This window comes from Mesoplodon mirus (assembly GCF_964341445.2).
Source record: "Mesoplodon mirus genome assembly, chromosome: 18".
Taxonomy (NCBI): Eukaryota; Metazoa; Chordata; class Mammalia; order Artiodactyla; family Ziphiidae; genus Mesoplodon; species Mesoplodon mirus.
The window spans coordinates 5,529,030-5,555,356 of NC_138994.1; the positions used below are offsets into that span (position 1 = coordinate 5,529,030).

Here is a 26,327-nt window from a genome sequence, read left to right on the forward strand (position 1 = left end):
GGAGCTTCCACAAGCCAGACAGACTTTCTCAGGCTTCTTTTCCTCCCATTCTCCGCTTCATCGTCTCCGAATTGCGTCACCATGGCGGACCCAGAAACTGAAGGCCTGCGAAGCACCTTCCCCTCTTACATGGCGGAGGGCGAACGGCTCTATCTGTGCGGGGAGTTCGCTAAAGCCGCCCATAGCTTCAGCAACGTGAGTCGCGCTCCGAACCTATCAGCCACCCATCACTGAGGTCCTGATGATTCCTGAACCACCCTATTGTTTCCATTATTCCACTGTTACTGATTGGTGCACATCTGTCACAGATAAGCCCCTGTTTGGCCGTTTTCTACCAATTCCCACTTGCTTTCTGCCTGGTTGTTAATAACCAACCTCTGTGTTAACAGTGACCTCGTCTCCTACTTTTTTACTCAAATGTTTCGCGATTGGCCTCCTTTCCCATACATAACTGGCCGGGAGATTGGCTGGGAGGCTGCTTGCAGAAGTGAAGTCTCTGGCACTCGGTTGCTTCTGGAAGGTGGTCAGTGAATAACTAACATCATAAAACTTTACTGTAGTATAAATAGCTCCACCCTACCCTAAGGGGATTGAGTGCTATTTTAGGATACCAGGCATACTGCCACTTAGCAGTATGAGCCACTTAGCAAGCTTATGGGGGAGGTGCTGTTATTACGCCATTTTGTAGTTGAGGAAACTGATATAGAAGTTGAGTAACGCCCAAGATCACTGAACTAACGAGTGGCAGAGGAAGGATTCAAACTCAGGCACTCAGACTTCAGTGCTGAGGTGCTAACCACCATACTCTACTGTACTGTCTCCCAAATAAGCTTTTGTATGTTTTTATGACTGTTTCTTTTATAACAAATAGCCCGCTTGTTACAAATGGAGTGGTAGGATAGCCCTGTAACCAGTCCTAAGGCTCCCCCTAAAGTCAAGCTTCTCAACTGCTACCTAGAGTCTTTTGGCCCTTTGGATCACCAACCACATCCTAAAACCAAAAATAACTGATCGGATGGGCCAACAATTAAGTTCAGGAGCCCTGCCCGGCGCATTCTCCTCTTTCTGGATCCTGTTTCATCCTGGAGAAGCTCAGGTAGTGAGAAAAGAACATCCCGAGGGCCTATAGCTTTAGGTGAGAAGTGGCCTTTTCTAGGAAAGAAAGTAGCTACTTCTTCTTCCTGGGAATGTGTGAAGGTCTTAGACAGGGGCGGGTACAGTCTGATGCCTCAGGAAGGACAGTACACTGCAGACTATGGTAATGATCTTAAACAGGAGAAGAGAGGACATGGGGAGTAGGGGAAGCATTCTGCTGCCACGTTAGGGCCAAAATCACAGTTTCCATTTTCCCAGCACTTTCATCTTAATCCCCTGAAGTAGTGATTCATTCTCAATAAGCTATGTAAAAAGAGAGGGCTCGTGGAATGGATAACCAAGTTGCAGATTGTCTAAAATCCATTTTGTTAGCCTTCAGAATGCTTAGCCTTCGAGTAGTATTTTGAATGTGTTGTGCAGCCATTACAGGTTCATGGTTGAATTTTTATGCACCGAACACCCTATGATTCTGAGTGGACTGGAGGCATCCCAGACACTAGGAGAAATTCCGAATATCCACAGGGTAGTATATTCTCACATCTCAACCAGTGGTTTCCACAATAGCTTGTGATTTTACCTTGTTCCAGATGAGCCAGATGCAGATAACCTAGTTGACTGAGCAGAGATCAGTGTGGTGCTGCTTTTAGTCTGAAAAGATCCAAAGACCTGTTTGCTGGCCTGTGGAGTCCCCTTGAAACTCTGGCAGGAGGGTTTGGGCTGCTGTGTCCATTTAGGCTTCTTACCTCGCCCTGCCTGATGCCTGTTGATCTGAGTGGTTTCTTCCTCAGGCTCTTCACCTTCAGAATGGAGATAAGAACTGCTTGGTTGCCCGCTCCAAATGCTTCCTCAAGACGGGAGAGCTGGAGAAATCCCTGGCAGATGCTGAGGCTTCACTCCAGGGTGACCCGACTTTCTGCAAGGTGACCGTAAGGGTGGGAGGACTCACTTTTTCTTCAACACTGCCACCGCCTGCAGCAGCCTCTGATTAGTACTGGTTGAAGAACCAGCCAGACTGCCTGGAGTTTATTGCCTGGAGTTTCCCTTCATAGGTTACTTGCCTGGCTCTCTGACCCTGTATCCCAACATTTATCCTCAACCCAGGGACCCTTCTGTTCCACCACACCTGAGTCCTAGAAGGCCTTGTCTGCTCTCCTTGATTTGACTTCCTCTCGTTTCAGGGGATTTTACAAAAGGCGGAGACCCTGTACACCATGGGAGACTTTGAATTTGCCTTGGTGTTCTATCATCGAGGCTACAAGCTGAGGCCCGATCGGGAATTCAAAGTTGGAATTCAGAAAGCCCAGGAAGCCATCAACAATTCAGTGGGAAGTGAGTGACCATGAGGCCTATGCCCTTATCCAGGAGGCTGTTGGAATCCTTAGGTTTGGGGGAAGGCCCAAGGTGTACTGGGTGAGCAGCCACCACCGGACGGGCTACACGGAGTCCCAAGCTTGGATCTGGCTGCTCATGATTTCCTTGAGGATTAAGAACTGTCCACTGGGAAGACCAGTCCCCGGTCCGCTGTACTGAGCACTGCAGTGTCTGGTTCTCTCCAAAGCCAGATGAGAAGCACCATTTTTCTCACCCCAAGACAGACGAGTAGGCCTCTTTTTGGCCTGGTGTCATAGGGTAGAATGAAGTCCTGAGCCCAGCCTTCCCCGGTCCCTGGCTTCCTCCCTTACCTCATACGCACCAAGGGCTGGCTCTGCCCATCAGCTTAGTGGGGGTGGGGGTGGGTGGAGAGCTTGCCACTGTGGGCGGCAGAGTGTGGAAATGGAGACCACCCCTGGTGCCCAGGGCCTGCTGTGGCCTTAGGCTAGTGGGGGCTGCCTGGCTCCTAGGAGAGTGTTGAACCATTTGCTTGCTAGCCAGCCTCCACCATCCTGCTGCCAAAGGCAACTATTTCCACATAAAATATGTGATAGATGGTGCCTGGGGGCCCGGCCGACCTGAGCCCCAGCTTTTGTCCTTGCAGGTCCTTCTTCTGTTAAGCTGGAGAACAAAGGGGACCTGTCCTTCTTAAGTCAGCAGGCGGAGGTAAGGGCCCTGGCTGCTCTGACATCATCTCTTTAGGAAGGCAGAGGCCACACGTGCCTGAGGAGCACAGGAAGTTCAGCTCGGTGCTCTGTGATGACCTAGAGGGGTGGGATGGGGGTGGTGCTGGGAGGGAGGCCCAAGAGGGAGGGGATATAGGTATACATAGAGCTGATTCACTTCACTGTGCTGCAGAAACTAACACAACACTGTAAAGCAATTATACTCCAGTAAAAAAAAACAAGTCTTAATGGCCTTCGTGCCTGGGAGTGATGAGCTCCTGGCCAGTGTGGGCAGTCATGAGATTCTGCCCCAGCTCCTGAGGGGTTTTGGGAGTGTAGCTGTTCCTGGACCAGACACACTCTATGGTTCTCAGCCCACGGTGGTCCTGGAGGGAACGGTCTGGGATCACAGTCTCAGGGGACCTTGGCTGGGTGCTCCAGGCTCCTTTCTGAGGCTCTGTTGGGTATTGCTCCGTATTCCCAGAGCATGCAAGCCCCGCAGAAGCTTCATCCCGTGAGACAGCTCGTACACCATCCCAAGAGGGAGTCCAAGTGGAAGGGCTCGCTCAAGAGCAAGAAGATCATCCGACAGCTCCTGGGCGAGCTCTATGTGGACAGGGAGTATCTGGAGAAGCTCCTGTTGGATGAAGGTTTCAGACACTTTTTTTGCAACAGGGAACTCGGGGCAAAGGAAACCTGGGGTGGATGCTTAACCTATAAGCCAGAGGCAGAGCCTTTCAAAGGATATTTGCCGACACGTTCCTCTGGAAAGGTTTTGCTACCATTCTCATTTTACAGATGAGGAAACTGAGGCATAGGGAGGTTAAGTAACTCAGTGACACGGCTCTCGGATTTGAATCCAAGAAGTCCCGTTTCTGAACCAGAGCTCTTAAGTGCTGTGGTACCCTGGGAGGGAACGCTGAAGATTTACCACTGCGATCCCCAAAGGGGTATCCCCTGAGCCTTCAGTCTGTACAGGTCAATCCCCTGTAGAGGGCAAAGCAGTCCAGCTTGGAGGTGCTAGAAGAGGAATCCTAGGACCGTGGGACTGTAATGTCCTAAAACCTCATCCCTCCTTTATCAGAGAGACCCCGAATGGGGAGTAACTCATCCAAGGTGACGAGCAAGCAAGCTAGTGGTGGAGTTGACAGCAGAGCCCAGGCCTCCTAACCTCCAGAGCAGCACTCTTCCCACCACACCATGCTGGCAGGGAGAGGAAATAGGACGGAGCCTGTTTCCTCATTAGACATTCATTATATGACTGTCTCGTATAAACATGGGTGGTGGGAGTGTTGCCTTTAGCTACTGAGCCTGAGCAGGGATCACCCTCGAAGCCAATGCCTTTTTCCAGAACTGACTTCCCAAGGTCCTGTGTAGGATTCCCGGCAGGTTGCGTCTCAGGGGCAGCTTCACAGCTGGCACAACTCCTCTGTAACAGGCCTAGATGCTTCCGTCCCTGCAGAGGAGCTTCCATGGAAGGAAGAGGTGGCCGGAACATTACCCAAGTGGCCTTGCAGCTTTGCTCCCAGCTCTGACCTCTGGTTAGGCAGGTGGGCAGAGCTTGGGCATGCCCCTCCAAGTCCCAGCTTGCACTGGCACACTTGGCACCTGGGGACTCGCTTGTCACTGGCAACCTGGACCAGGTTGTGCATTTCTACTTTGTCTTCTCTGAGGACACAGCTTGAAATAAGGGAGCCCCGAGGGCTGGGAGCTTTTCAGAAAGCTATCCACCAGCTGCTGCTTCTGCTGGCTCCTCATGTCTTGCCGTAAGGGGCCTATGCCCGAAGCCCTGTGCCATGCGAGTGCCTGAAAAGGGGGGCTCTGGCCTCGTCTGCACCCAGTTAGACCCACTCTCCCACCTATGTGCTCTTGCTTTCATTACTGTCCCCCAATTCCAGGGAGAGGTCCCCACAGGGAGACCCTTAGCCAAGAGGAGGTGACTCCCCTTAGACGCCTCCCCACACCCTTGCCCACAGACCTGATCAGAGGCACCATCAAGCACGGCCTGACCGTGGAGGACCTCATCATGACGGGCATCAACTACCTGGACAGGCGCAGTTACTTTTGGGGGCAGCAGAAGCCCATCTACGCCAGGGAGCGGGACCGGAAACTGACGCAAGAGAAGTGGCTGCGGCACCGCAAACGCCGGCCCTCACAGACGGCCCGCTACATCCTCAAGAGCCTGGAAGAGATTGACATGTGTGGGTGGTGTTCTCAGAAGGGCGGGCCTGTGGCCAGGTGGGGACAGAGACGCACGGCAGCCGGAGCCCCTGGCTTCGCTGTCCTGTGGATGGAATCTGGAGGGGGAAGTGGGCTCCCCTGTCAGCCGGGGGGGGCTGCTCCCCGCTCCATATCCCCTCTCTCCCTTCCCAGTGCTAACCAGCGGCAGTGCTGAAGGCAGCCTTCAGAAAGCTGAGAAAGTGCTGAAGAAGGTTCTGGAATGGAACAAAGAGGAGGTGCCGAACAAGGACGAACTGGTCGGAAACTTGCACAGCTGCATAGGGAACGCCCAGATGGAGCTGGGGCAGATGGTGGCAGCCCTGCAGAGCCACAGGAAGGACCTGGAGATCGCCAAGGAATAGTGAGTGCCTGCAAGGGCTTGGAAGGCCAAGCGGCCGAGGCCTGGGGCGGGGGCTACGTCTCGGCCTTTTGCCAGGGCTGCTGGTGGCTGAGCTCCCACTTTCTGCCCTGCGTGCCTGAGGTGGATTCCCCCAGAGGGAGGAGCCACCTACCCAGGACAAGGGCACACCTAGACTGTCAGCTTTTTTTTGCCACAAAAGGAAGGTAGTGGCCCCAGACTCCAAAAAGCTCCCAGTGGTTTGGCTCTTAGGGATATTTTTATGTCATCTCCACAAGCATTCATCAACTCCAGACATGCCAGATGTTGCTAGCATTGTGAACACAGCAGTGACCAGACACAAGGCTCATTTCCCTGCAGAGGTAAAACAAAAAGTGACACAGCTAATAAATTGCAACTGTGCTAAGTGTCATAAGGAAAAAGTACAGGACCCGGTGCTACGAAAAGTGTATTCCAGGAGGACTTGACTGGGTGTTGGGGACACACTTGGCCTGTGGGAGGGCCCAGAGGTAGGCAAGAGGGAGCTTAAGGCCGAGAGGAGGCTGGACCAAGCAGGTAGGGGTTGGATCAAGCAGGGCCTCGGAAACCATGGCACTGACTAAGCTTGGGCTTCGAAGTTGTACCTCCCAGCTGTGGGGCCTTAGGCAGGCACTTAACTAACCTCATGAGCCTGGGTCTCCTCTGTCAAATGGACATAACAGTAGCCCTTACCCGATAGGGTAGAAGGGAGGGCGACATGCAGAAGTTTCCATGAAGATCTCAGAACAGCGCTGCGTATCCGTGATGAATCCTGTGTTGGTTCTCGGGAACCACCTCTTCCCGAGACTGGATGGCCCCTCTCAGGGGTACCATCGCTTTCTGGGCACCCTGGTTCTAACCTCTGGAGTCATTTGTGACCTTCTCTTGCCCGATTCTACTTGCCCCACAGTTCTGAGCCTCTCTGTCTCCCATCCTCCCATTTTTGTTTTAACTTTTTAAAAACGTATTTAATTTATTTATTTTGGCTGCACTGGGTCTTAGTTGAAGCATGCGGGATCTCTTATTGTGGCACGCAGACTTCTTAGTTGTGGCATGTGGGATGTAGTTCCCCAACCAGGGATCGAACCTGGGCCCCCTGCATTGGGAGCATGGAGTCTTAGCCACTGGACCACCAGGGGAGTCCCTCCCATCCTCCCACTTCCTCTCAGGTCAGCCCTCACCTCTCCCTGCCTCGAGCTGCTCCCATACGTCACCTCCAGAGACATGCTGATCTTCACCTGTCGACTGTCCTTCCACTGCTGACACACAGGCCTTGGGCCCTCACTGCCTGCAGGTTAAAAGCAAATGCCTTCACTTGGCACTCAGGGCCCTTTCTGAACCCACTTCTGCACAGCCCTCCAATGTCAGTCCACCCTTCTGGGCCAAAACGGATCTCCTGAACACGCCTGCCACCTGTGTTCTCCCCCTTGCTCATCCGAGTCCTAGAAGCCGTCCGTCCATTCCCAGCTCATTTCTCACCTGCCCTCCCTGTGCCGAGCAGGAATCTTGCATGTTGGCCATTCCAGGAGTAGAAAACAAGCAAACGACAACCAGCTTTGGAGACAGACCTGAATTTGATTCCTGCCTTTGGCACTTAGAAGCAGTGTGGATTTGATTCAGTTGCTGACCCTCTCAGTTTCCTCATTTCTAATGAAGGCATAATAATACCAACTCATGGGGATTTTGAGGATTAAATAAGTACATACAGTACTTTGTATCCAACTTTCTCCCGTGCCCTAAAGACATAAATCTTTACGTCTTGCCTCCCTTCTGAGCTCCGGACCTGCATATGCAACAGAGTCCAAGGCATTTCCACTTGGATGTCCCACAGGAGCCCCAAATTTAACATGTCCAAAGTGGAACCCCTCATCTTCCTGCCAAATCTCTTGCTTCAGGGCCCCCTATCCGTGAAGATGGCACTGGTGGCCACTCAGTCCCCAGGAAGGAGCCAAGGTGGCTTCCCAGACACCTCCCTCCCCTCACTGCTCACGCCAGCCTGCCATGGCCCATCCACGCCTTCTCCTGCCATCAAGAGAACATTCCCCGTACTTCCCTAGTGGTGCAGTGGTTAAGGATCTGCTTGCCAATGCAGGGGCCACGGGTTCGTGCCCTGGTCCGGGAAGATCCCACATGCCACGGAGCAACTAAGCCCGTGCGCCACAACTACTGAGCCTGCGCTCTAGAGCCCGCGAGCCACAACTACTGAGCCCACACGCCGCAACTACTGAAGCCCGTGCACCTAGAGCCCGTGCTCTGCAACAAGAGAGACCACCGCAATGAGAAGCCTGTGCACCATGATGAAGAGTAGCCCCCGCTCGCCACAACTAGAGAAAGCCTGCGCACAGCAATGACCCAACGCAGCCAAAATAAATAAATTAATTAAAAAAAAAAAAGAACATTCCCTTCTCTCTTTCCCTCCCACAACTCAGTCCAGACCTTACTCACTTCTCGCCTGTTTCCTCCGACCTGGGTTTCCTGCCACCCAGCTGGCCCTTCTGTGCAAAACAAAGCCAGTGGTCGGGAGGCAGTTCCAGCGCCCGGGTCTGCTCAGCTCAGACCGTCCTCCCTGACCTGACTTGCCCTGACCTCGGTTGACCAGGCTCTCTCGGGGCCCTTGGGCATCCTGAGCCCTGGCCAGCACCTCTCAGCTCTGCTTCTGTTCAGCCTTCTCTTTTGCCAGCCCTTTCTTCATCAGCTCCCTCCTCCCCATCCTTCAAATTGTAAAGAAGTGGTTTTTTCTTGGGGAAAGCCCACCATGCGCCCCAGAGTGACTTAGCAGCCCTCCTCCGTGCTCCCTCTCCACACGCCATAACGTTTCTTGCCTGCCCTGTAGACCTTGGACTTTTCTACTCCCTTTCTCTTCCCAGCATCTGCCACATAATGGGCATGTGATGGATGTGCGCTAAGTGGCTGATTAAGCAAACAGAGGTGTTCCTTAAACAAGCTTAGTTCCTTTGCAACATCCACGAACGGGCCTCCAGTCTTTTTTTTTTTTTTTTTTTTTTTCCCCTTGGCTGCGCCGGGTCTTAGTTGCAGGATCCAGTTCCCCGACCAGGGATCGAACCCAGGTCCCCTGCCTTGGGAGCGCTGGAGTCTTCCCCGCTGGACCACCAGGGAAGTCCCCGGGCCTCCAGTCTCACCCATGAGTCTCACCTGTGTGCCCTACGGGTGTCCTCAGTGGATCATCCCTGCCCCCACCTCCAAAGCCCACCATCCTTCCAGGCGCAGCTCAAATCCCGGCTTGTCTGAGCAGCTTCTTCAGTGACCCCAGCCCTCAATTCCTTTCTCTGATTACTCTGTGGATGACTTGATAGCAGGCTCTCTCAGTTCCATTACTGTCCAAGATAACAGTACACCTTATTGTTATGAACAAATTAACATATTTCAACGTGTCTATTCACACCAGAAAAGAGCACCCACTCTGGAAGGGGAGGCTGACATCAGAGCAGCAAACATGGCCCAGAGGCCGGAGAGAGAGGAGCTGAGGGGGCCTCAGAGAGGAGGAAAGGAAAAGATAGGACAAGGGGGGTGGCTCCCTAGGCAGAGGGACAGGGCAGGGGTGGAGGGCTGGGGGAACGGCGGCTTGTGGGCTGGGCAGGGGGGCCAAGACCTGTGGGGAGTGGGAGGACGGAAGGAGGCCGCGCTGAGGAGGGAGGACCTGGCCGGAAGTAGTGAGGGCCGAGGAGGGCTTTGTTTTCACACCGGTCCGCGGCCTGGTGCTCGACCCAGAACTGTGTGGTGCTCACGTCTCCCCACAACCCCCAGCACCACGCTCCCCTCGCTTCCCTGGGGCCGCGTTGAGATGTGTCCCCCGCCCCCTTTTCAACGTATTTACCTACATATTTATGTACGTGTACACATACATAGGATTTTTAAAACAGAAGTGACTCACTTCTGCGGTTTTTTAAAAAAGAACGTGCCTTGGAAGGGAACGTCTCACTCTTCGAATGGCTTCATCGAAAGGTATTTCAGCGCCCACAGTACGCGCGTAGGGAACTGCATCCCTGCGGACCGACACCGAGGCTGTTCCCTTTTGCCGGCACGCACACAGCTTCGGTGAGACGGCAGACAGATGTGGGTATGTCTGCGGGTCGAGGGATGCCTTGGTCAGGTTTTGCATTTAAAAGGCAGCGCGGCCGCGGTGGGGAGAGTAAATCAGAGCAGACTTCCTGGAAGACAAGGAAGTCTGCCACTGTGGGCCAGGGGCTGAGGGGCGAAGGGAAGAAAGGGAGCTTGCCTGAGGAGGGAGGGAGTCGGGGAGGGATGCTGGGGGAGGGGGCTGCGGTTGGGGGAGGGCTTTCTTGGTTTATTTGTTGGGAAGGAGGTATATTTTAACAGATCAGAATGTTCATATGGTAATAGTAAAGAACCAGTGGAGGGGGGAGTGATGGCCTTTTCTTTACGGAAATATCTTTTGTGTGTGTGTGTGTGGTACGCTGGCCTCTCACTGTTGTGGCCTCTCCCGTTGCGGAGCACAGGCTCTGGATGCGCGGGCTCAGCAGCCATGGCTCACGGGCCCAGCCACTCCGCGGCATGTGGGATCCTCCCAGACCGGGGCACGAACCCGTGTCCCCTGCATCGGCAGGCGGACTCTCAACCACTGCGCCACCAGGGAAGCCCCGATATATCTTTATTTTTAGGGTATAAATTTTTTTACTGAAGTATAGTTGATTTATAATGTGTTAATTTCTGCTGTACAGCCAAGTGATTCGGTTCTAAATATATATACATTCTTTTTCATATTCTTTTCCACTTGATTTATCACAGGATATCAAATATAGTTCCCTGTGCTATACAGTAGGACCTTGTTGTTTATCCATTCTATACATAATAGTTCCATCTGTTAACCCCAAACTCCCCCTCCATCCCTCCCCCACCCCTATTTATGGAAATATATTCATTGCTTTTCTGATGACACGTGAATACTGAAAAAATATGTAGATTCTATGGATAAATTAGAAGTTTCCTTCATACTCTCATTTCCCTTGGGTAATCACTGTTAATAGTTAGGTTTACGTTCTCTATTTCTTTTTTTAATGCCTGCTTTTTAATTTATTTGCTTATTTTTTGGTGGTTTAAAACAACGCATTTATCCTCTTACAGTTCTGGGGGTTAGCTGTCTGAAGGCAGTCTCACTGGCCGCAGTCCAGGTGTTGGTAGGGCCACACTCCTTCCAGGGGCTCTGGGGAGAATCTGTTTCCTTGCCTTTTCCAGCCTCTGGAGCTGCAGTTATTACACCCTGGGCTCGTGGCCCCTTCCTCCATCGTCAGAGCTTTGAGCACAGCTTCTGCTTCAGGCCCCGCACATTCACTTTGAACACTAATGGGGCAACAGACGTTGTATGTGCTCCCATAATCTGACTTTTTAACTTAATATATCAGGGACTTTTTCGTACACAAAAAATTGCCCTGATTGCATTCAGATTGTTTCCACTGTTCATTACTACAAACAACACTCTATTGAGTGTCCTTGTCACATTATATTCTGGAGGTGAATTCCTAGAAGGGGAGTTGCTGGACCAAAGGGATATCTTTGCAAGCTGTTGCCTGTTTGCCCTCCGGAAAAGTCCCGATAATGTCCGTTCCCGGCCACAGGGCTCAAGAGGGCCTGGGTACCGCAGCCTTGCCAGTCTGGGCATCGTCCCTCCAACTGGCCCGTCTTTGACTTCTTTCCAGTTTCCGTAGTGCCTAGAATGGCCTTGTCTTGCTTCTTCCCCACAGTGATCTTCCTGATGCCAAGTCCAGGGCCCTGGACAACATTGGCAGGGTTTTTGCCAGAGGTGGGAAATTCCAGCAAGCCATTGACACGTGAGTGACCCGGGACTGTCCCCTCCCTACTCTGGGGCCAGGACATCCCACCCTCCCACTGGACTCCCAGACTGGGGAATGGATGTCAGGCAAAGAGGCATCAGAAGGCCCGAGTTTGGCTCCTGGCTGTGCGAAGTGACCAGGGGCAAGCCACTTTGTAAACTCTGTGGCTCATCAGTTAAATTAATTAATAGAATAGAATCAGCATTTTCTCCAAACTTCCCAGTGACAAGAGTCACCGAGGACACTTGTTAAGCCTATGAATTACTGGGCCTCTCTCCTGGAAATTCTCATTCTACAGGTCTGGGTTAGAGCTCAGGAATCTGACTTTAACAAGGACTCCAGGTGACCCTTACTTTGGGCAAGTTCAGGACCAGGTGGACCACTGACTTCTGGGAGCTCTTCAGAGGTTATTCTGTCACTCTGTGCAGTCACGTGGGGTCACTGGGAATGGAGTCTGAGCTCTCCAGAGGGCTTAACTGCTGGACTTTTGATGTCCAGCCCTGGGGCTGGTGACCTGCTCCAGTGGGGTGACTCAACCCCAGGGAGACTCAGGGGCGGGCTTGACCACACAGTGAGAAATTGTCCTTCAGGCCTTCGTTGCTTGACTGGAATAGACTTGATCACCAGAGCCTTCTATTGCACGTCATATGGTTTCCCGAATGGCCCCTGGTGTCTAGGTGCCAAAAGACAGAGGCCTGTGAGTGTTCACCTACCCACTTGTTGTGCTTTTCTAAGAATTTGTCCATTTCTTCCAGGTTGTCCATTTTATTGGCATAGAGTTGCTTGTAGTAGTCTCTCAGGATGCTTTGTATTTCTGCGGTGTCTGTTGTAACTTCTCCTTTTTCACTTCTAATTTTATTGATTTGAGTCCTCTCCCTCTTTTTCTTGATGAGTCTAGCTAATGGTTTATCCATTTTGTTTATCTTCTCAAAGAACCAGCTTTTAGTTTTATTGATCTTTGCTATTGTTTTCTTTGTTTCTATTTCATTTATTTCTGCTCTGATCTTTATGATTTCCTTCCTTCTGCTAACTTTGGGTTTTGCGTGTTCTTCTTTCTCTAGTTCCTTTAGGTCTAAGGTTAGATTGTTTATTTGAGATTTTTCTTGTTTCTTGAGGTAGGCTTGTATAGCTATAAACTTCCCTCTTAGAACTGCTTTTGCCACATCCCATAGGTTTTGGATCATCATGTTTTCATTGTCATTTGTCTCTAGGTATTTTTTGATTTCCTCTGATTTCTTCAGTGATCTCTTGGTTACTTAGTAACGTATTGTTTAGCCTCCATGTGTTTGTGTTTTTTACATTTTTTTCCCTGTAATTGATTTCTAATCTCGTAGCGTTGTGGTCAGAAAAGATGCTTGATATGATTTCAATTTTCTTAAATTTACTGAGGCTTGATTTGTGACCCAAGATGTGATCTATCCTGGAGAATGTTCCGTGCACACTTGAGAAGAAAGTGTAATCTGCTGTTTTTGGATGGAATGTCCTATAAATATCAATTAAATCTACCTGGTCTATTGTGTCATTTAATGCTTGTGTTTCCTTATTACTTTTCTGTTTGGATGATCTGTCCATTGGTGTAAGTGAGGTGTTAAAGTCCCCCACTATTATTGTGTTACTGTCCATTTCCTCTTTTACAGCTGTTAGCAGTTGCCTTATGTACTGAGGTGCTCCTATGTTGGGTGCATATGTATTTATAATTGTTATATCTTCTTCTTGGATTGATCCCTTGATCATTAAATAGTGTCCTTCCTTGCCTCTTGTAACATTCTTTATTTTAAAGTCTATTTTATCTGATATGAGTATTGCTACTCCAGCTTTCTTTTGATTTCCATTTGCATGGAATATCTTTTTCCATCCCCTCACTTTCAGTCTGTATGTGTCCCTAGGTCTGAAGTGGTTCTCTCATAGACAGCATATATATGCGTCTTGTTTTTGTATCTATTCAGCAAGCCTGTGTCTTTTGGTTGGAGCATTTAATCCATTCACGTTTAAGGTGATTATCAATATGTATGTTCCTATTACCATTTTCTTAATTGTTTTGGGTTTGTTTTTGTAGGTCCTTTTCTTCTCTTGTGTTTCCCACTCAGAGAAGTTCCTTTAGCATTTGTTGTAGAGCTGGTTCGGTGGTGCTGAATTCTCTTAGCTTTTGCTTGTCTGTAAAGCTTTTGATTTCTCCATCGAATCTGAATGAGATCCTTGCTGGGTAGAGTAATCTTGGTTGTAGGTTCTTCCCTTTCATCACTTTAAGTATATCATGCCACTCCCTTCTGGCTTTGTAGAGCTTCTGCTGAGAAATCAGCTGTTAACCTTATGGGAGTTCCCTTGTATGTTATTTGTCATTTTTCCCTTGCTGCTTTCAATAATTTTTCTTTGTCTTTAATTTTTGCCAGTTTGATTACTATGTGTCTCAGCGTGCTTCTCCTTGGGTTTATCCTGTATGGGACTCTCTGTGCTTCCTGGACTTGGGTGGCTATTTCCTTTCCCATGTTAGGGAAGTTTTTGACTAGACTATAATCTCTTCAAATATTTTCTTAGGTCCTTTCTCTCTCTCTTCTCCTTCTGGGACCCGTATAATACAAATGTTGTTGCATTTAATGTTGTCTCAGAGGTCTCTTAGGCTGTCTTCATTTCTTTTCATTCTTTTTTCTTTATTCTGTTCCACAGCAGTGAATTCCACCATTCTGTCTTCCAGGTCACTTATCCGTTCTTCTGCCTCAGTTATTCTGCTATTGATTCCTTCTGGTGTTTTTTTCATTTCAGTTATTGTATTGTTCATCTCTGTTTGTTTGTTCTTTAATTCTTCTAGGTCTTTGTTAAACATTTCTTGCATCTTCTCAGTCTTTGCCTCCATTCTTTTTCCAGGGTCCTGGATCATCTTCACTATTATTATTCTGAATTCTTTTTCTGGAAGGTTGCCTATCTCCACTTCATTTAGTTGTTTTTCTGGGGTTTTATCTTGTTCCTTCATCTGGTACACAGCCCTCTGCCTTTTCATCTTGTCTATCTTTCTGTCAATGTGTTTTTGTTCCACAGGCTGCAGGATTGTGCTTGCTTCTGCTGTCTGCCCTCTGGTGGATGAGGCTATCTAAGAGGCTTGTGCAAGTTTTCTGATGGGAGGGACTGGTGGTGGGTAGATCTGGCTGTTTCTCTGGTGGGCAGAGCTCAGTAAAACTTTAATCCACTTGTCTGCTGATGGGTGGGGCTGGGTCCCCTCCCTGTTTGTTTTTTGGCCTGAGGCAACCCAACACTGGAGTCTACCTGGCTCTTTGGTGGGGCTAATGGCAGACTCTGGGAGGGCTCATGCCAAGGAGTACTTCCCAGAACTTCTGCTGCCAGTGTCCTTGTCCTCACAGTGAGACAGAACCACCCCCTGCCTCTGCAGGAGACCCTCCAACACTAGCAGGTAGGCCTGGTTCAGTCTCTGTGGGGTCACTGCTCCTTCCCCTGGGTCCCGATGCGCACACTATTTTGTGTGTTCCCTCCAAGAGTGGAGTCTCTGTTTACCCCAGTCCTGTCTAAGTCCTGCAATCAAAGCCCACTAGCCTTCAAAGTCTGATTCTCTAGGAATTCCTCCTCCCGTTGCCGGACCCCCAGGTTGGGAAGCCTGACGTGGGGCTCAGAACCTTCACTCCAGTGGATGGACTTCTGGGGTATAAGTGTTCTCCAGTCTGTGAGTCACCCACCCAGCAGTTATGGGATTTGATTTTATTGTGATTGCACCCCTCCTACCGTCTCACTGTGGCTTCTCCTTTGTCTTTGGATGTGGGGTATCTTTTTTGGTGAGTTCCAGTGTCTTTCTGTCGATGATTGTTCAGCAGTTAGTTGTGATTCTGGTGTTCTTGCAAGAGGGAGTGAGAGCACGTCCTTCTACTCCGCCATCTTGAACCAATCCCTGTATCTTTTTATAATAAAACGTTTTATAGCAAATGTGCTTAATGTTAAAATATTAATTTGGAAAATATAGAAAAGTAAAAGGAAAAGTCTTCAGTCCCACCACCCAAAGACAAGTACTAATTCTAATCCTGCTCTTACTTTTATTGATATTTTGTTTTTTCATTCCAATCTTTTTTCTGTGTTGATTTTCTCTTACATGTGCTTAATAATATTCTTAAATGTTATTATGTTATTTCAAATGCTGTTTTACAAACATTATTTTCAACTCTTGTATCATCAAAGCCAGTCCAAAGAGAATTCGGTCCATCTCTTTGGATGTACCAAAATAGCTTTGGTAGTTTAAAAATATGTTAATGCTTGTTAGCTCCACCCCTGTCTCTAAAAGGACTGGTAGTTGGAGAACAGTTTTTCTTCTGCCACCAGTAGGAAGCCCGGCCTCCTATGGCCGAGTGTAGGGCCTGAGCGGAAGGAGCTGACCCTGGTTCTTGTGTCCCCAGATGGGAGGAGAAGATCCCTCTGGCCAAAAGCACCCTGGAGAAGACTTGGCTGTTCCATGAGATTGGCCGCTGCTACTTGGAGCTGGACCAGGCCTGGCAGGCCCAGAATTACGGTGAGAAGTCCCTGCAGTGCGCCGAGGAAGAAGGGGACATCGAGTGGCAGCTGAACGCCAGTGTTCTGGTGGCACAGGCACAAGGTATGGGCCCCATGAGGACCACCCTACCTTTCCCATGTCAGGGCCAGGAATCCTGTGGCCTGAACTTACCATCCCAGTGTATCCCTGCGCTGAGACTTCCGATTCTGAGAGTGGGGATAAACCCCTGCATTTTGACCAGCGTATGTAGTGCCTACTTTAAGCTAAGCTCAGTTAGGGCTTGGGGGCCCCTGAGAACTGCCCTGCCCTTGAGGAGCTCATCTGCAGACCAGCACAGTGTCATGTTGTCATCAAAACAGCTCCACTCCTCTTGCCTCGGTAGCCTTTACATGTGCCTTCTTGTACCTAATCACTGTGCAAGCCAGTGATGGAGGCATTATTGTCCTCCTCTTTTTTTTTTTTTTCGCGGTACGCGGGCCTCTCACTGTTGTGGCCTCTCCCGTTGAGGAGCACAGGCTCCGGACACGCAGGCTCAGCAGCCATGGCTCACGGGCCCAGCCGCTCCGCGGCATGTGGGATCTTCCCGGACCGGGGCACGAACCCGTGTCCCCTGCATCGGCAGGCGGACTCTCGACCACTGCGCCCCCAGGGAAGCCCTGTCCTCCTCTTACAGTTGGGGAACCGGAGGCTCTGCGTGGTTCAGCAGATTGCCCCAGGTCACGTGAGGGAACTTTTTAGGGTGATGGAAAAGTTTTAAAACTGGGTTGTGCTGATCACTGCACAAGCCTATAAATTTACCCCAAATCATTGAACTGTATACTTACGAACAGGTGCATTTTATACTAAGTGAATTACATCTCAGTAAAGTTGTTAAAAAACAGCAAGGGGCAGGGGTGAGGAGGAACAGATGAAACAAGATTGGTGATATTTTGGTATTTTTTAAAATTTTTAAATTTTATATTGGAGTATAGTTGATTTACAATATTGTGTTAGTTTCAGGTGTACAGCAAAGTGACTTCGTTACACATATACATAGGTCTATTCTTTTTTCAGATTCTTTTCCCATATAGGTTATGACAGAGTACTGAGGAGAGTCTCCTGTGCTGCGCAGTAGATCCTTGTTGCTTATCTATTTTATATGTAGTAGTGTGTGTATGTTAATCCCAACCTCCTAATTTATCCTAATTTATCTCTCCCCCCAACCTTTCCCCTTTGGTAAGTTTGTTTTCTAAGTCTGTGAGTTAGTTTCTGTTTTGTAAATAAGTTTATGTGTATCATTTTTTAAGCTTCCGCATATAAGTGACATCACATGATATTTGAAGCTGGGTGATGAGTAATGGGGGCTCATGATACTGTTCCTTCGACTTTTCTGTATATTTGAAATATTTCATAATATGAACTTTAAAAACAAATAGCTTGGGCTTCCCTGGTGGCGCAGTGGTTGAGAGTCCACCTGCCGATGCAGGGGACACGGGTTCATGCCCCGGTCCGGGAAGATCCCACACGCCGCGGAGCGGCTGGGCCCGTGAGCCATGGCCGCTGAGCCTGCGCGTCCAGAGCCTGTGCTCCTCAACGGGAGAGGCCACAACAGTGAGAGGCCCGCGTACCGCGAAAAAACCCACAAAAAACAGCTTACAGTAATAAGTAAGCAGGGGAGCTCAGGCTCCTAATCACTGTGCTGAGCTGCCCTGCTCCGGGCATGCAGCTGACCCCAGAGAAGGAGGAAGTGTGATAGGTGCTCTGATCAGGGGCCTTATCACACATTCACTTATTCACATCACAGATGCTTACCTGGCATCTTCTAGGCACCAAGGCTGGGCATACAGTAGGGAGCAAAACTGGTAACTATTTCCTGCCCCCATGCCTGAGGAGTAACTTTTAAGCACAAACATTAAGAATGCAAAGGCACCAGCTGTTCCAAGACCTGAAGACAGAACTTTTCAGCCAAAGGGACCACATTTAGGGAGGTGGGCAGGAGTTTGGCTCGTTTAAGAAACTGAAGGAGACCAGTGTCAAGCTCCTGGGGGCCAGGAAAGTCTGGAGAGAGGAGGCTGGTAAGGGGCCAGATCCACAGGGCCTCATGGGCCTCGTTACATATTGTAGATTCTTTCCTAAAAACATAGAGAAAACCACTTGAAAACTGTAAACTGGTGAAGACATGATTACTGTGGCCTTTCCTAGAACTCTTCCCTGTTCCCGTGAGGACTTTTCTTTCTTTGGCTGTGCAGTAGGGCTTGCGCGATCCCAGTTCCGCAACCAGGGATTGAACCCAGACCCCAGCTGTGAAAGCGCCCAGTCCTAACCACTGGGAGGTCTTATTGGGCCCTGAGGGCCTTTGGAGAAACAGGCCGCTCACTGCCGGTCTCAGTTTCCCCACTCTAGGGTGGAAAAATCCAATCAAGTGCAGCAGCCCGAGAGCCACTGGGCTGTAGAGGCAACACAGCCGAGCGGGCAGATCTTGGGCTCTGGGCCCTCCTGGCAAGTGCCACTCTGTGCCTCAGTTTCGTCCTCTGTAAATAGGGATAATTATATCAATAGTATGTACCTAGAGGGTTGGTGTGAAGAAATAAGGTAATACCTAGGCGTGTAAGCACTTAGAACAAGAACTAGCATATAGTGAGCACTCCAGAAATACTCATTTCCTCCTTCCTGCCCTCTCGTCAGCTTCCCATAAGTGTTTCCAACACAGATGAGAAACAATTACAGTCCTTAGAAAAGTCGATTTATGGCTCAACGAAAATGTAAATATAAATGTGTAGATTTGTGGATACACGGGGGGAAAAGAAGAGGAAAGGGGCTCCCAGAATGAAGATAACTTCAGGTTATAGATTCAGTTAAAAGGAATGGCCTTTACTGCTTCACTCCCATAAGTGTTATGACTCCTCTTCTGACCTACGGTGTCCCAATGACATTGACATTTATTCAGGGTGGTCTCTGAGGGATTACAGTGACTTTCCTTCTTTTCAAATGTGTATTTGAAAAAGAAATGTGTATTGACCTCATTCACTGTGACTCCACAGACTTTCAGAACTCTATTAGAATTGCTTTTCGGATATAATGCCTTTTGCAGTTTGACTTATGGACACAAGGCCCTTCTTTCCCCGGGGATCCCAAAGCAGTTCATCGTGGGGGGGTTGGATCTTGGGGTACTCAGTTATAAGAGGAAGCGGTGGTGTGTAAAGAAAGTGGAGTGTGGTGTTCCCAGACCCTGGCAGGTGAGCACTTTTCTCCTTCCTTCCTGAAATTAACCTCTTTTCAAGGGCAGTCAGTCAGTCCATAGGCCATCGTCCCTGGCCCAGCACTAACCTGTCCAGTGAGTGAGCTCGGGGAAGCTGCCTCCTCTCTGGGTTCGGATTGTACCAGCGTGGGCATTGATGTCCCAGCCGCTGGCCCACGAGTCACAGCCAGCCCATCCAGATGTGTTTGGTCTCCACAGTGTTCTTAACAAATTTGAGTGAACATTAAAAAAAAAAAAAAAAAATCTCCTTTTCTGGAACAATCTAGAGATGGGGCAAGATGGAGTTATCCCCCTGGAGACGCATGATGTGGGCACAGACCCCTTCCCTCACTGACTCTTTGCACCTGAAATCCAAGGCTCAGCTTCTCAGGTTCTGGTCCTTAGTGGTGAGGACCCAGGAATGTCTGGAAAGGGTGGTGCTGGGAGGCCCAGATGCTGCCCGCCTGGGCTGCAGGGCAGCCGTATCGTGCAGCACACAATGTCACGATCTTCCTGTCTCCCTTGTGCTCTTCAGTGAAGCTGAGAGACTTCGAGTCGGCAGTGAACAACTTTGAGAAGGCCCTGGAGAGAGCGAAGCTCGTCCATAACAACCAGGCACAGCAGGCCATCATCAACGTGAGCCTCTCCCCCGCTGGGCCGGCTCTGGGGCTGGGTGGGCCCAGGGGCCCTCAGCCCTAGATATTTATCACCCCCCAACTGCAGGGCACATTCTGGGTAGGGCCGTGGCTTTCCGCTGTTTGTTACTGCCATCAGTTTATATAGCAACCCAACCAATACCCATACTGTGAACTTTTTATTTTGGGCCGCGCCTTGCAGCGCAGCTTGCAGGGTCTTAGTTCCCGGACCAGGGATCGAACCCGCACCCTCGGCAGTGAAAGCTTGGAGTCCCAGCCACTGGACTGCCAGGGAATTCACCTCAATACACATATTTTTATTTGAAAAAACAGACAAAAAATAGAAAGTTTTACAAAACATATTTACATTTACTATGTACACTGATATTTCCTACTCTATTCTATTTTCTTTTCATTCCTTTTCTTTAATGCTGGCTGAGCCCTCCTAAGCGGATTTTAGGACTTGCAGTTTGAAAAGTACCAGCTCCCCCAAACCCCCACCCACCCCCAGGAGTCAATAAGAAATCAGCGTGATTGCCTCACTCGCGCTGCTTGGTCAGGCAGCCGCTAGCCACCTGCAGCCATTTAGAGGAAAAGGAACTAAAAGTAAGTAAAAGTTACAGTTCAGTTCCTCAGTCACACCAGCCATGTTTCAAGTGCTCAATAGCCACGTGAGGCCTCTGGTACCACACGGTGCAGATCTAAAGTCTTCCCATCACTGCACCAAAGCTGACGACCGTGGTCCCGGCCCTCAGGAAGTGTGGTGTCTACAGGAAGCTTAGAACACAACGCCCTCATTCCTGACCCACGCAACAGGGACTAGGGGATTCAGCGTGAGAGCCTCAGCGGGTAGGCAGGGCTGGGCCTTTCCCCTCAAGGAGGGTTTGAGGTCGCCTTGGAGGCTGGGCAGGTTTTGAAAGTAGGAGGCAAAGAGAAGCGCCTGTCAAGCCAAATGGACCCACGGCCCTAAGTGGCTCGTCATGGGACCAGGCCCCTGACCTTTCACCCCCTGGAATGGCATCTCCAGGCAGGAAAGCATACGAGGGGGGCAGACCAACACTGCACAAGAGAGTCCAGGCCCGGCAGAGGTTTCCTGAGTGTCTAGTGGTGTTCCGCCCCGGGCGGGTCAGGGGGATGGCTGCGACGAAGAGGGCAGGGTTGCCCTCAAGATGCACAAGGGCTGAGTTCCAGGTCCCCGGGGGCCCTGCAGACACCATGGAAGCCCCTCGGAAGGCAGGCCAGCCCCCAGCCACAGTGTGTGGCTGAGTCCCCTCCGTGGCTTGCTGCCTGGCTGAGGGCTGAAGGGCTTGCCTTTTCTCTTTTACATTGGCTGAAGCCAAGAGAAGCTTTAGGTTAAAAGGTGGGGCTCAGTAGACAGACGCAACCCCCCAGAACAGGCCTGAGCCCGAGGGAAATGAGTCTGAGTTGCCTGCCAGCCACGCTGTCTCTCATACCACTTAGTGTGTGGGGCGTTCCAAGTGCACAGTATCCGCTAACCTCAGGGCGGGAGTCTTCAGAGGAGCCAGGGGAAAGGGGAGGGGGCAGAGGTCAGAGGAGCCAGGGGAAAGGGGAGGGGGCAGGGTTCTGCGCAGCCCTGCCTCCTGGCGCTGGGGCTTGGGTGGGGCAAGGACAGGTCACACGGGAGCTCACCAGCTCCTCTGCCACCCACAGGCCCTGGACGATGCCAACAAGGGCATCATTGAAGAGCTGAAGAAAACCAACTACAGGGAGATACTCGAAGACAAGGAGAAAGGTGAGTACTGGGGCCCCCGAAGACGGCAACCTCAGAACCCTCCCTCTGCTTTCCTTCTGGCAGTCTTCGCCACGCTTTCCTGCCGCTCCTTCGGTCGGGGGCTTGGCACTGCTCACCGAGCATTCTGATTTCAGTGCCGCCACCAACCCCAGCCTTTCTCGGGACCGGAGAGGGAGACCTCGGGCTGCGGTCAGAACCCGTGCTGTCGGCCCTGATTCTTCAGTACTCCCGTATTTCTTTAATCAATTCATCAACTCTTTGTTGAGCGCTTGTCACGTGCCAGGAAGGTGTGAGATTTGGGAGGAGACAGAAGCTCGGTCCCTGCCCCGGAGGAGCCCACAGCCCAGTGGGAAAGCCAGGCCCACAGCCCAGTGGGAAAGCCAGGCAATTAGAGTTGCCGGCGACCAGGGCTCCTGCACCGGAGCCTGCTCTGCAGGGGGACAGTGCTGTGCTGTGAGAGCCCGGGCAGGGGTGCTCCCAGTTCTGTGGGGAGGTAGGAAATGCTTCCAAGAGGGAGAATCTTCCGCTTCAGCCTCCAAAAGATGCCCAAGCATTTTCCAGATAGAGATGGAAGGTTGAGGGCATTTCCGGTGGGAAACAGCAGGAGCAAAGACAGAGGTGGAATAACAGTAGCTGACACTGCGGGGGCTCTAACCGCTGGCCCGACGCTGGGTTAAGCATTAGACAGAATGATCTCCCTCGGTCCTCACCACCTAGGAGGTAGGTATTGTTCTGGGGGCACTGGAGCCTGAGTGGAGCCACGTCACACAGCAGTCTGACTCAGAGCCACACGCTCCCCTGCTGCCGGCATCTGCTCTTCAGGGCCAGCAGTGGGCAGCGCAGGGGTCGGGGCAGGGGACCCGAGGGCCAGCTGAGGTGCATAGGTGGCAGGGCTGTGCTCCTGCTGGCCGGTCTAGCCCTTATCACATTCTTTCTCCCGAGGGCTCCAGGGAGTAGAGAGGCCTTTGATCCCCCGCTTGCTCTAGGCTGTCTGACTGGCTCCCATGAAAGGAGTGAGGGAAGAGGAAGTGGCTGGGACTCCAGGCCCCACGGAGTCGACAGGGACCAAGGACGGGCCCCAGAGGGGGCAGGGATGATAAGAGAAGCTGATCTGCACTCGGTCCTTCCTGCATGCCAGGCACTCGTCTAAGCTTTATACATGCCGACTCATCTGATCCCTCCCAGAGCACTAAGAAATAAGTATTTCATGCTTGATTTTACGGATGAGGACATGGAGGCAGAGGGGTTAAAGTCCCACAGCGGTTTCCAGTCTCCAGCAGCCTACCTCCGGAACCCATGCTTTTCCCATGCTTCTGCAGTTTCTGTCCGCCCCTCTGAGGGGCCCTCCCTCCAGCCAAATCGCAGTAAAGGGGAGCTGGGGCCGGGGCTCCGGGCTCCTCGGGGGACAGAGCCCCTTGCAGGCACCGAGGCTGAAACCCTCTCTGATCCAGGTACAGCAGCGGGAATTTGGGCACGGGGTTTCTGGGCACCTGAGCAGCCAGATGACAGCCTTTTATTATCCAGCACCTGCCACGTGGTGGCCAGATCCCCTCAGAGAGGATCTGCCTCTGCCTCCACACACCCTTGGAACTGCTCTCAGAAGCAATAATGTGAAGGGTACAGCAGGGAAATGGCAGATGCTCCAAGCATCCTCCTCCCTTGGCCGACGGAGTGCTGGGAAAGGCATCCTGAAAGCTCCTCTGGAAGGCCCTGAGGCCAGCGGCAGCTGCTGGGCACTTCCCTTCCCGGACAGCAGGTGGCAGCATTGCATGTGTCTTGGCCAAACCACGTCACTTTCCTGCTCTGAACCCAGAGCCCCTATAGGCGGCTTAGAAACCAGGGCTTCCAGGAAGAGAATGTGGAGGAGACTCAGGAAGGGATTGGTAACTTTTCTCTGTAGCTGGTAAAAACAACGAGCAAAGATCCCTTGGGTTGTAAAATTGCTCTCCATCCGAACTTCCACCACAGTCTGCTCACATTTTTACGGGGAACCTCCTAACAAATGATGAATATGCTTCCCGGGGACGAAGGGGAATGCAGAGTGGGGATGCCGGAGGAGAAGCCTCCGTCCTTTCCCAGCCCCTGTGCTAGTTCTCATAGGGAAAAGGAAAGAATGTGGTCTGGGGGCAGACTGTCCTGGGTTCAAATCCTGGCTCTGCCAGTTATTTATTTGCAATGTAACCATCGTTTGTGATTTTCCCTTTATCAATCTCAGGTCCCTTGATTGCAAACTCGAATCAGTAACACTATGCAATTTTTTTTTTTCCTGCGGTACGCGGGCCTCTCACTGCTGTGGCCTCTCCCGTTGCGGAGCACAGGCTCCGGACGCGCAGGCTCAGCGGCCATGGCTCACGGGCCCAGCCGCTCCGCAGCATGTGGGATCTTCCCGGACCGGGGCACGAACCCGCGTCCCCTGCATCAGCAGGCGGACTCTCAACCACTGCGCCACCAGGGAAGCCCCACTATGCAATTTTTTGATGACCGAACAGTATAATCTATGCCGCTCACGTGATGCCAGGAACAGAGCTGGCGCTCAGTAAATGATGATCCTTTTCATTTTGGAAAGGAGTGCTGTCTCTTAGAAGCATAGGCCCCCACAGGCTGGGGTTCCCCCAGGCCCGGAGACGGACAAACTTCTACCTTTCTTCCCTCCTTTCTCTTGTTTTTCAGAAGATGCCACTACTTTGGATAGTGTAACAGTGATGGCAAAGGAGAAGGAAACGATGAGGAGAATGAGAGATGAACCCGAGACGGTGATGAAGCAGTGCGAGCGGGAGCAAATGGAGAGTGAGAAAGAGACCGAAGGTGACTTGTCTAAGGAAACCCTGGGGATCACAGCTAGTGGACCAGAAGAACATTGGCAGAGAGGAGAAGTAGAAAAAGCCAGCCCCTCAAGGAGTAAAGGACCAGCTGCGATGGAGGCAGGTCCAGGAGATGTTGCCAAGGGACAATCCGGAGAAGCAGGCAGGAAACTAACAGAAGTGAACAGAGGGGAAAGAAGAGAAATTTACAGGAGGCCTTCAGAACTGGACCAAAACCTCTCAGAAGAATCAAGCAGAAGGGAATCCGAAGGACTAGAGAAGACCCTTTCAGAAATCGGCAGAAGAGGGTCAGAAGCACTGGGGAAAACAGAATCAGGAGAAATAAGAGAACCGGAAATAACAGAAAATTCCGAAAAAGTGGAGAAAGATGAAAAGGAAGACAAAGCCATCGAGTAGCCATTAGGATCAGGAGGCTGGTGTTCACAGGGACCACGGAGATCTTGTTAAACTGGACCTTCAAGCTGAGATTTGTCTCTAATAGGAAAACATGTGGACTGGGTCCCACAGGTCACCTCTGTCTCTTTCTATTACTGTTTTCCCTTTAAATGTGCATCTTTCACTCTTAAAAACCCTGAGTCTGTCATTTTGCCTCCTTAACCCCACCCATTCTCAGAAGAGCCTTAGAGAATGAACGAGCGGGCATGGGGTACCACTTTCCTAGCAGAACTCTGATGTTCTGATTAGGTGAGAAACATGGAGACCCCCAAACAAGGCCTGACCCAGAATGTGACCAAGGTGTGAAACGCGGTCCTCCTCGCCAGGCCCTGTGCAAGGACCTCATGGAAGAAATGAGAAAGGTGCTAAGAAGAAAGGGTTTCAGGAGAGTGAAGAAACAGACGAGCTCCAAGGAGCTCAAAAAGCTTAAAGGGGGGAGGAAAGAGAAAGGCCTGGGAGTAGAGGTATGTCTGCCCAGCTGCTGGCCATTGGTTTGTCTTGCTGAGTACCTACTGTGTGCAGGGCACTGTGGGAGGCTTTCTGGAAGAAATAAGGATGGGACAGCCTCAGCCATCCCACAGTGAGGGAGACCTACTTGTAAACCCCTAAGCCTTGAAAACAATGAAGTGCACGCTGGCACTGGTGGGGCTCTAGGAACCCAGAGGGAGAAGGAAGGTGTCTGCCCAAGAACAGGGAGCAGCCGAGAGTAGGAGCTGCAGCTGGACCCACCTGTGCCACCCCAGGGCCGGGCGGTACAGTCAAGTAAACCAGGCTCCTCCAGCTTGTCTCCTCCTCTGTATAACGAGTACCTGCCTCAGTGACTGGTGTAAAGATTATATGGGTGCTTAGCACAGCACCTGGTGCACAGGAAGCTCTTGAATACCCACCCACTGAGCTTTCAGTGGTTTCACAGAGGGGGTGGCTGAGCAGCTGAGGACGCGAGTTAGGATTTCATTACGTTATTCATCTGTCTCTTTGGCCACTGCCATCCTAGTCCCGTCTCCATAATTCCTGAAACGACTGGGGTTGGTTGGGGCAGAGGCTGGGACCTGCCGGACTAGGGGGAGGCAAGTGAGGCATTTCAGATGCAACTTTTAAGGAACGTAGGGCGAAAAAACTCAGTAAGGAAGATAAAGTATTTTAACGCAATACTGTAAAAAAAAAAAAAATTAATGCAAAACCCGATGATGAGTAAAATATCAAAATTTAAAATAAAGACAGGATTCGACCTTGTACTTGCACGACCCTGCCTCCCTCGCCTCAACCTAATCTCGGCGCGGGACCCGGAAGGGGTGACTGCCTGCCTCTTCAAGGAGTTCATCATCACCTTGTACAAGAAGAAGAGGCCGCACAAGCCCTCCGCTCCCCACCCCCCAGCCTCCGCCGCCGCCGCACAGGTGCCTCGAAGCCCAGGTGCCCCATGCGGCGGGCGTGCGGGAGGG

At 51.0% G+C, this 26,327-nt stretch overlaps 1 protein-coding gene across 3 annotated transcripts; it reads left to right on the top strand.

Moving 5' to 3' along the window:
• Window positions 1-26,301, top strand: ODAD4 (outer dynein arm docking complex subunit 4). 3 transcript variants are annotated; one of them, XM_082604487.1, is made up of 12 exons: window positions 1-195; window positions 1,884-2,015; window positions 2,274-2,424; window positions 3,071-3,132; window positions 3,616-3,781; window positions 5,108-5,332; window positions 5,505-5,712; window positions 11,448-11,534; window positions 15,929-16,125; window positions 19,776-19,876; window positions 21,547-21,628; window positions 24,299-26,301. In XM_082604487.1, exons 1-12 carry the CDS (start codon window positions 82-84, stop codon window positions 24,844-24,846), a joined length of 2,073 nt encoding a protein of 690 aa, XP_082460613.1. In that variant the 5' UTR covers window positions 1-81; the 3' UTR covers window positions 24,847-26,301. The 3 variants fall into 3 exon arrangements, 2 of the variants coding, with proteins under 2 accessions (XP_082460613.1, XP_082460614.1); XM_082604488.1 differs by having other exon boundaries at window positions 24,302-26,301; XR_014291943.1 differs by lacking the exon at window positions 19,776-19,876 and having other exon boundaries at window positions 24,299-24,434.
• The last annotated feature ends 26 nt before the right edge of the window (window positions 26,302-26,327 follow it).